General features: G+C 41.4%; 1 protein-coding gene across 1 annotated transcript; it reads right to left on the reverse strand.

Annotated features, from left to right (window-relative positions):
* Nucleotides 1-3876: 3876 nt before the first annotated feature.
* tssk6 (testis-specific serine kinase 6) lies at nucleotides 3877-7023 on the reverse strand (the record flags this gene model as incomplete). Its single annotated transcript, XM_079665696.1, has 2 exons — nucleotides 3877-4596; nucleotides 6772-7023. The coding sequence occupies 2 exons, from the start codon at nucleotides 7021-7023 to the stop codon at nucleotides 3877-3879; spliced, it is 972 nt and encodes a 323-aa protein (XP_079521822.1).
* Between the last annotated feature and the right edge of the window lie 4483 nt (nucleotides 7024-11506).

Raw genomic sequence — 11506 nt, forward strand, 5'->3', positions numbered from 1 at the left:
CAAACTAGCTGCACATTTACCTGTACTTCTACTTTAACTTAAGTACAAGATCTGAGTAGTTCTCCCACCTCTGCACATCATATGTTACATACACACTCAATCCCGTTAACTCAGGGGCTCATAGAAACACAGACTGTACCTAAGAAAACAAAATAAAAACAAGGTGATACAAATGATTTTTTTAATACACAGTTAGTTTTTATTGGAGCCGACAGCTATAAAGAGGCTACAACTTGCCCTTCTCCTTTCACATAAAGCCCTATGCAGAAAGTGAAAATCTTATGTGTGCTGTAATTAAACCAAATATATTAGATGATAACATGTTGAAGTTGCCAGAATACTAGCGATACAACATATTAATGAAAGATCAAGTAAAGCATAATTGTAGTGATTGCCCGCCTATAGAAGCATTCAACTCCAGCTCCTCTTCCCTGACCAGTCTACATGTTCACCTTAGATATCATCAATATTAGGAGCACCTCTTAAACCCCACAGACCCGCCAAAGGGGCCGAAATCACAACATCTGCAAGCAAAAATGCCTGAGGGCTTCTTAAAATGTAATAAACTATGAATGTTTTATGTCCATGTAACGGGAAGAAACTCAGCTAACTGATCTTTTTCTTTTCTTTTCTTTTAAACCCACAATGCTAACTGAAACAGGGCTGCCAACACTCACGCATTGAGCGTGAGAGTCACGCAATTAACCCATATCTCACGCACTCACGCCACACTTGCCTTTCCTCACGCTAAGTTTTCGTCCAAAATAAATGTATATAAAAATAAAGTGAAGGAACAGCAAACCGAGCGGTCTACGAAATGAGACGGTCTTCTGGCTTAGTTCAGTAAAGTTGGAACGACGATATTGGGAGATTTCACAGATCAATAACTCAGGAACAAAACGTTATTCAGACACAAATGACGTCTCCTAAGTACCGTGGTAAGGTTGACAATGAACTACAATCATATTTTGATCAAAAAAAGCCAATACGCGCCGTCCTCCGAGCTGGACACATTACATTGGTCTCTTATCTGCAGCCGGAGAAGAAACGAGGGCTCAGGGACCGTCTGCAAAGTGCAACTCCGAAAAAAGAGAATACAATAATATTCAATCACTATTATACAGCTTATTACTACCAAACTCACTACACACATCAATAGTCTCCTGTGTGTCATACTACAGCAAGGAGTTTGGAAGAATATGCTTTTGAATAATTTTGGGGAATATTTATAATGTAAAATCTTCAATAAATATGGCATCATCTTCAATAACTTTACTATTATACAGTATATTTCTACCAAACTCACTATTTGCATTGTTGTTGTTAGCATCTGGTTAGCTTAACGGATATTAAAAGCTGTTTTTAAAACAAGGAAAGGGAGAGCTCTGTCAGACTGAGAGATAACTACAGCTCAATGAGGTAAGGGACTCTCTGTTTAGATAGTTAACTTTAGTCTAGTTATCTCAGTGGGTCTCAAACGTTTTGGTCAACATTTATGAGAATAAATGAAAAATAGTTATGAAATACTATGACAGTAAAACAAGAATACAGTTTAAAAGGTGAGTGATTTGTAAAATATCCGTAAATAAAAAGAAAAATCTGTTTTCCATAAATTCATTTTGCTCTCAAAGTGCACCAGGTAGATGCATTTAACTTCAATATTTCAAAAAAAAATCTTCCCGGGGGGTAAGCCCCCGGACCCCCCTAGAGGAGGTGAGGACCCCCCCCACCCCCACACTTATAAAATAGCACTTTACCTCTGCTTACACCTATATGCTATTTTATATGCTGTAGGCTGATTATCGAGCCTTCATTGTAAGAGTCGTGGGTACACTGTGTATGTAAGTATTCCACTGTAGCGCCCGGTACATTAATGGGAAACCCTTGTTTTGTAACACTGTACACATGAACGTTTCTTTTTTCGGTTCACCAAAAAAGAAATCTCACTCCAAGCTGAAGTCAAATGTTGGCAGCCCTGACTGAAAGCCTCTGAATTATCAACGAGCGAAAAATGCTAACAGATTACTGCACAGAAAATCACTCATAAAACCCTTATTATTTATATTTTCTGTGCATCCAACCCATCGATTCGCATCGTGAGATGACACAGAATCGCTTGGTACATACATTATCACTCTATGATAAGAACTCGTGACTTTATAAACAAAAACAGACACCAAAACATGTTGAGCTAGGTAGCTAAAAATACTAACATGGCCTACCTTGGTCGTTGTCTGGTCAAAAGTGGTCTCCAATGGCATTAAAACGATAAAAATGCAGCTGAAAACATCCATAGGTTAATCCAATGTGTCTGTGTCCCTTTGAAATGATTTCTGATAATCCATAAGCAATAAACCCTACTTTTCCGTTTCCAGATGTCAGAGCGAGAGATAGCTTCACTCTAATGCAAAACTACATGCGCAGAGCCCCCACCTTTTTGTGTTAACGTTGGTGTATTTGAAAACCCCCCTTCGATTCCATTGTCTCTAGCGGTTATAAAGACATTCCATTCGTCAAAATCGACCAAGGGGGGCCAGAGATATGGAAATGCACCTAAATGACCCCAGAAGTGTTTTTTTTTTTGCTAAACCTCTCTAAAAAGGTCAAATTTCACTTTTTTTGCATCAATCTTGATACAGGGTACTCATTATATGTCTTACTTTGGATTCCTAAAGCTTTTAGTCTACTAACCCATCATCCAAGGGTAGCTTTCACTATAAGTAAAAAAAATCTTTTGGACGGACAATATAATTTACAGTTTTTACGATGTTCAATCTGAATTTTCTTTAAAATAAAAAACATCTATATTAATTCCGACTTTTCTACATCCAACTCACAGGTTTATCATTACTTTGAGAAAAAAGATTATTAATTTTCCCGTTTTAGAAGGGAAGATATGGTCATTTGTTATGGGAATGTCCTTTTCGAGCTTGAGACCTGAAAAACATGCTTGGGATCTAACAGGTGAAGTCCTCAAAGGTTACTGCAAGATGAGGAACTCTGGCACAAAAGATCATTAAAGGACGTTTGATTGTTTTTCACTTGCACAAAGGAATATGATATTTATCAATAAAATAACCACATTTGAAGTAGTAATCACTTCACCATCAGTGGTGGAAAGTCACTAACTCAAGTACACATTTGATGTTCTTGTACTTTACTTCATTATTTTCATTTTATACTACTCTATACTTCTACTCTTTTACATTTTGGGAGCCAATTTTACAGATGTATTAGTTACTTTATAAATTAAGATTTTGACATAGAATATATGACACGTTTAATATGATTATTTGAATAGATTAAACCATCCAAAATTAAATGTAAGTACTGTAAGCTGGGCAGACAATTAATTAAAAAAGTTTTTTAAATTTTAAAATTATTACTTTTGCTCTGAATACTTTGTGTACCATACCCGATGCAGTACTTATAATTGAAAATAAGTATTTTTACAGTGTGGTATTAGTACTTTTACGTAAAAGAAAAGTAAAGAATCCGAACACTTTTCCACCACAAGTACTTCCTGTTTTGTCTTGGTTGTTTTTCACAAGAGTGACACACACACACACACACACACACACACACACACACACACACACACACACACACACACACACACACACACACACACACACACACACACACACACACACACACACACACACACACACACACACACACACACACACACACACACACACACACACACACACACACACACACACACACACACACACACACACACACACACACACACACACACACACACACACACACACACAAACACACACACACACACACACACACACACACACACATTGAAATTGACAAATGTTTATTTTATTTTCGAATGTTCTCATTTTCCCTTCAGTGACATCAGTGTCTTGGGGCAGAGGATGACGGTCCTCCCCCTGGTTCTGAGTTGACTTTTGGAAGTTTCTTATCCTCTTTTTCCTTTTCCTCTGAAGGACCTCCCTGCTCAGAGCCAGCCTTCTGTGTGGGAGCCTCAGCACTGTCCTCCACCCTCCCTTGGAGCAGCATCCAGGAGCTCTGCAGTATGTTGCTGATGGAGGTCCGGTGCTCCACTACAGGGTTCAGCATTGTCCGGATAAGGTCCCTTGCTTCCGGCGAAACAGATGGAGCGTCAGGGAAGTTAACGATATGCTGAATTTGAATTCGCACCATCTTCCTGACGTTTGTGGCATCATAGGGCATTGATGCATGAAGCATCATGTACAGCACAACACCCATACTCCACACATCAGACACTTTGGGGTCGTATGGAACATTTCTGGAAATCTCAGGTGCTGCATAGGTCGAGGTGCCGCAGAAGGTTTCACTCAGCACCACTTGCCCGTGGGCGTGAGTGAGCCTCTTGCTGAAACCAAAGTCACACACTTTGAGGTTGTGATGCTTGTCCAGCAGCAGGTTCTCGCACTTCAGGTCTCTGTGAACCACGTCACTGTTGTGCAGATATTGGACTGCCTCACACAGCTGTGTGAACAGCCTGCAGGCTGCCTGTTCAGGTAAGGGCCCCTTGGCATTGATATGCTTCAAGACGTCTCCATTCCTACAGAGCTCCATCACCACATACACCTAGAGACACACAAGTGTACGGTGAACCTCTCTCCAGCCAAATATCTGCCAAACTAATAACATGTCCTCAAACCTCCAATTGAATGTCGTGTTTAAACTTAAGGTAAGATAAGATGGACCTTTATTGATCCCAAAATGCAGGTGCTATAGCAGCAACAGAATAAGAGTGAAACACAGACAGCACAGATGAGAATACACACAACGAAAATAAGAATACAAATAAAAATAAGATTACAAATAAATATAAGAAGTGACCATTGTAAAGTGGTACCACATTGGCTACTTAGCGAGAATCAACTCAGTGAGCAACAGATACCAAGGATACTGGCAGATTAAGAAGATGAAGTAAGCTAGGTAGCCAATATAAGGCTTAGCGCTACAGATAAATGTGGGCTCATGGTACCACTTTACAATAAGACTACCCTTATAAAGGATTCATAAAGGGTTTATAATCAGGAATTAGGTTGTAAACACTTTCTTAATTATTATTAACATTATTAAACTCCGACAAAACAGAAGTCATTATACTAGGCCCCCAGCACCTTCGGAACGAACTGTCCAACAACATAATTTCTTCAAATTGTATTACCATGACCTCCAGCACCACGGTAAAAAATCTCGGTGTTATTTTTGACGAGGATTTGTCTTTTAAATCCCATATAAAGCAAATTTCAAGGAATGCCTACTTCCATCTAGGGAATATTGCAAAAATCAGGCGCATCCTAAACCACAACAATGCAGAAACACTAATCCATGCTTTTATCACCTCCAGGCTGGATTATTGCAATTCCCTTTTATCAGGCTGTCCAAACTCATCATTAAAGACCCTTCAATTCATACAAAATGCTGCAGCACGGGTTTTAACAGGAACGAAAAAGTTGGACCACATCACTCCTGTTTAACAGCATTGCACTGGCTACCAGTGAAGTCCAGGATTGATTTTAAAATACTTTTACTCACATACAATGCGCTAAATGGTCAGGGACCATCCTACCTACAGGATATTTTAATCTCCTATTGTCCCTCTAGGGCATTAAGATCCCAGAGTGCAGGTCGGTTGGTGGTTCCCAGAGTCCACAAAAAAAGGTCAGGTGCTTGAGCTTTCGGCTACCAAGCCCTGTTTCTCTGGAATCAACTTCCAGTGACGATCAGGGAGGCACAGTGTCCACACATTTAAGAGTAGGTTAAAGACTTTCCTTTTTAGTACAGTGTACAGTTAAGACTGGTTCTAATCCCCCTTTTATACATCCTCATGGACCCTTCGTTTTATGGAATTGTATTTATTGTACTCTAACTGTATTTGTGTCATTGTGTTATCTTCCTTTTTAAATTGGTATTTTCACATTGATCTTGTAAGATACGTTTGTTGTTTTTACATTGTTTTACATTGCCAATTGTGTTTGTTGACTTGTGAAGCCCTCTGAGACAAATAGGATTTGTGATTTTGGGCTATATAAATAAACTTGAATTGAATTGAATTGAATTGAATTCATCTTTAAGAACCATTTATAAACCAGTTTAAGAACCATTTATAAACCAGTTTAAGAACCATTTATAAACCAGTTATAACATACATCAACACAGGGCCACTATTACATGCTGGCTGATGAAGAAGATGAAGTAAGCTAGGTAGCCAATATAAGGCTTAGCAGTACAGATAAATGTGGGCTCACTATTTGGCAAGCAACAGGTCACAGTTGCCTTGTTTATCTCATGTCTTATAAAAGCTTATTAATGATTTATAAAGTGTTCACAACCTAATTAATAAATGAATTACAAACTATTCGTAAACCCTTTATAAGGGTAGTCTTATTGTAAAGTGCTACCGAATAGGTCACAGAAACAATGAATGAATAAGGAAAGATCATAGCTTGGGCTAATAATACTACTTTTGTAAGTTACAGATATAACCATGTGGTTGCAATGTAAGATTGTCAGCTGCTGTGTTTTTGGATTCAACTTTTTGGGGCTTTTAATAGATCTTGTTCACACTGTACAGACTACAGTCATTTGACACGCTTTATTTAAATCTGGTACTTATTTCTTACTTGTGCAAAAAAGCTGTGGTCCTTTCAGTTATTGTTCATATTCAGGGGAATGAATAGTAAGACTGGTTTCTTAACTCTCACACTGGCTCTGTACAGCTTACTAAATCAACCTAAATACATGTATTACCTTGTTTCTGTGTAATTCAAAGATGTCTAGAGTCTTGATTATGTTGGGATGGTTCAGATGCCTGATGATCTCCATTTCCCGAGAAAGAAACTTTTCCAGGTAACTAGTATTAACCTTTTTTTTGTCTATAACCTTTATGGCAACGCTTCTCTTCAGGCGGGTGGAGTATGCACTCATCACTTTGCCGAACATGCCCTCCCCCAGGTTACTCTTGAAGGTGTAGCCACGGCTCTCCATCAACACTTTGTTCATGTTGAGGACCACCAGGGATCAGGGGCTGACTCAGCCCAGCCCTGGACAGGTTGTGCAGTGGAATGCCTCCTGTTCAGATTGGAAGGGTTTTTAGAATCATAATACTGTGACATCATCTTCTAGAATCATTCAGAGAACTTCAGAACTGCAAGTTCCCTCTGTCCAGCCTCTCTCATCGCCAAACCATGGTTGATAACATTTCATTTCATTAGAGTACTCTTCCTCCTCCTCTCACTCTCAGCCCAGCTCTTCCTCTTCCTCCTCCTCTTGCTCTTGCTTCCATATTGGCTTCCATTCATAGGCGGCACGTGAGGCTCAGGTTTGAGAAGGCTAAATAACTTTTTTTACCTGACGTTGCCCGCCTCCTGCGCATCTATAGAAAAGAGATCAACTCAGTGAAAGCACCGCCTGCTGATCAATCAGAGCTCAGTGTGCAGAGTTTAAATCTATCAAGTCATATCACAGGATAAAGGAAATACAGTTTAAACTGCCGTATGCAGAGAAGACGCCGACGTGTCGCACTTTATCATTCATATAATATCATAATATATCACATTTCCTTATCTGAGTCAGCTTCTCGAGCCGTATCTGGCCGTGCATCACCTACATTGTCACATAGGCTACTGTATGCAGAAGTATTATTTCAAGCAACACATTAAGTTGACTAAACACTCAACTCAAATGTAATTAAAGTCAGATCCACTCGTGTCTTAGATGGGGCAGTATGATAAAACTGTTGTACGCTTTCAAACACTCGGTAGTTATTTTTTAACCAGTTGTTCTGTATTCACCTTGCTATGTGGCTTGTATCCTGGATTATAAATTTAAGTCATGGATGTATAAAGTTCATATTTGTCTAATATTAGTTTACTTTTCATTAATGAAGTATGACGCTGCGCTGTCCCTATTTGTGATTGGTCAAATGTTGCTAACCCCGCCCCTTTCAGGTGAACGCGCTCTCAGCTGGAGAAAGAAACACTGGCTTGATTTACCGACTTGATAACCAGCGCCGTAGGACCGCTTAGCGAGATCTCGTTTGTTAGGGTTAGTTTAGATAACTCAAACATATCCAGGTTATGTTGAACTGGCTTCGTAGTACAGGGCACAGGTGGCTGCATAGCAGCGCTAATGTCAAAGACACAAACATTATACATTATAGTTTTATTTTACCAGGATGCAGTGACACAAATATTTGGGAAGGCTTAGCCTTCAGTACACTATCCGCCGCCCCTGGGTTGCACTGTTCGGTGGTGAAGGACGAGGTGGCGTTGTCACAGGGTTTGAGAAGTTTGCTGATGGTGGAGAACAGACACTTGGGGTTGCTGGAGCCAGACTGAATGAGTTGTGAGTAGTAATTAGTAGTGATGGCAGTTTGACACTGAAGCTTCGAACGGAGCTTCAACCCTGGACTTCCTATTCCATAGAAGCAGTGCTTCGAAGCTTGCTTCAAATCACGTGACATGTGACGTCCGAAGCAGCAACTGCTTCAAATCACGTGACATGTGACGTCCGAAACAGCAATTGCTTCATTTCCTGAATGAATCACCTGACTGGTTCGTGGTCCAATCACGCGATTCAATGCACTGCCTCGTCTCGATTCTGACAGGTGACAGTTTCAAATTTGAGCACTTCAACACTTTATAACCGCTCTAAACAATACGCAATGTGTGGGTTGTTGTCGTAGTTTGCGTTGTGCTGTTGAGTTGTTGTTGGCATTGCATTTGAATTGGATCATTATAAAGCAAGCCAGGAAGAAAAATATGTTGTTCTGGCTTGTGAAACACTTCGAAATGTGGAGAAGTTGTGAACAAAAGAAAATGAGTAATATATAAAAACTTCAATGGGCAAAGGAATAGGTAGCCCAGTGGATAGAGCCGTCGGCCAGGATGCGGCGATATCCTCCGCGCAGCTGGTTCAAAGCCCGGAATATTTAAACTTTTAATCATGCTTTTCAACTTTAATACTTTAATGACTGATAAAAGGCCCTCTCCGCCCCAAAAAATGTCCAGCACTCTCTAGTCTCTTCTCAATAACCCAATACACACAATTATCAATCTTTAATTGCAAATAGAACATGATATTCAGTCTTAGTGTGTGTGTGCAAAAAAAAAAAAAGGTCAAAGATACGTTAAACCCACTGCAGCCTTGCACTTCGCCAGGAGAGGTCGCTGTAACTGAAGCTTCGAGAAATGAAACTATTTCCAACACAATTGTCCAAGTGGTTCGACGCTTCATTCAAAGCTTCATTTTGCCATCACTAGTAATTAGACCGGGCTGCTTTGAGTGCGTCGGCCCCTACACACGGCGGCGTGCGTTGCCGCTTCAACGCTTCTGCCCATTCACTTTGAATGGGGTGACGTCACGATTCCCCGAACTGCATTGTGGGAGCAAAGCGTAGCTTCTCTCACGGTGCACGCTGCAAAAGTAGAGCAATGTTCTACTTTTGAAGCTGAGCTGGAAGCGTCAAATCCCGTTTATGCAAATCTGACAGTACAAGCGCTAGCCAATCAAACCGCGTGCAAGCTGGGAGAGCCAGACCGCAGTTCATTTTCTATATTCCTGAAAATGGAGGAGAAATTAGTTATTGCGGTAGCAAATCACCCGGTTCTTTATGACCAGTCGCTAATAACTTACCGGGATACAAACCGGAGGAACCAGGCATGGAGGGAGGTGGCAGAGACAGTGGGTGAAACTGGTAGGTTTTCGCCTGTTGGGGATTTTATATCCAGTTTATTTCGTTTTAACATTGCTATTGCTTTGTAATTCGGGGGCGGGAGATTCATGTGATTGGTTGTTGGTCGCGTTACTCGCAAAAAATCCCCAAGCTTTCAGACACGCCCAGCTCAAAGATTTTCAAGATTTTTTTAAAGCTGCTGTGTGGACGGGCCGTTACTGTACTGCTGGAGATAGTCTAGTAGATTTGAAGATGGACTGTTAGTGTGGTTTTCTTGTGTTTCTAGGCTTAGTTTGTCGGGGGACACCTTACTTCTTCCTTCTGTCTGTCTGTACCTGTGCACATGTGGCTGTGCCTGTTGCTGCGGTCCTGGATCATGAGTCCTGGATGGATATCTGAAGTTACCGACTGTAACTCCAGCTTCTATGAGTGAATGGCGTAGCCCTCTAAGGGTATAGCTATTAGGTAATCCCCCTGTGCCCCCGCGCAGCACTGAAACACTTGTAGTCCACGCCCACCCGCAAGGTGGGCCCCACCCTCGGGATCCCTTCCGGTATAAATAGGAAGGGGGCCCGACAATCTGCTCCCATACAAAATAACTTTCCTTCAGCTATTCGTGGAGCCAGTGGGGCCCAGCACTTAGAGGGCTGCGCCATTTACTCATAGAAGCTGGGGTTACAGTAGGTAACTTCAGTTCTATTTCGTATATGGCTTCGCCCTCTAAGGCTATCGCTATTGGGTTAAGGGTGAAGCATGACGTAGTCTGCAACCCACTGGGTCCGCCCGGCACTAGAAGCAGAGACACACCTGCTCAATAACACCCCATGCCTGTTGTGCCATGCGTAATGGCGCATCACCGTCCCTGGAACATAGCAAAACATGCCTATCTTCCCTGACGGGATGAAGGCTGGGAACAATACATACCCAGCCGCTGTGAGAAAGTAGAGACAAAGGTCCCACCTTGCCCAGCAATCATAGAAGGGGAACAGCAGCTCTCTACGTGTCGGACAGGAGAGCGCCCAACTGGATCCCTGACGTCACTCACTCTGACAAGACACTCCGTACAGGGTGTGTCAGAGAGGAATGGGAGACATCCCTTAAATACAATTGAATAAATGAACAGGGGGAAGACCAAGATGCAGCAGTTGTTAGAAATTAAAATCAATGTTGATATGGCGTAATTTGAATTAAATACACTATTTGATTTAAATCAGTTTTATTCTGAAAAACCGGAAGTTCTCACTATTAGCTTAACACTTTTATTCTGAAAATTCGTCACTTCCGGTTAGCATTTAGCATCTGGCGGAATCATACGATTTCAAACCTTGAACCAAGGTGAAATGACATGTGATGTTGTACACTGAGCACACTGGGATTAGCACTCATTTATTGACGCTGAATAATGTGGAGCAGGGAATGTTTAAATAACCACAGACGCTAGAATGATGCAATTTAGCTACAGAAAAAGGCAGGAATTGCATTGGACCCGCCCCCCGACAACGCCGGCCAATAGGAGAAGACCTCAGATGACAACAGGAAGAGCAAGCCAAGAATTGCTCTCTTCGACCCCCTGACCTGAACTGACCGGTCGGATGTGGAGAGCGCCTCCACTCGCACATTTCATTTTGTACACCACCGCATATTTTGTGTAATTAAATGCTGTTAACTTTTATAAGCTTCCCTTGACTCTTTTCAGTCTCTCTTGCCTTCAGGGTTCTAGAATTGCTTTCAATTTGGCGTCCCTGGGTGGACTCTGAAGCAGGATAGAGCTGAGTAGAGGGGAAGGCTGCAAGCTAACTAGCATCACAC

Source organism: Notothenia rossii, assembly GCF_949606895.1.
Source record: "Notothenia rossii genome assembly, chromosome: 2".
NCBI classification, from domain to species: Eukaryota; Metazoa; Chordata; class Actinopteri; order Perciformes; family Nototheniidae; genus Notothenia; species Notothenia rossii.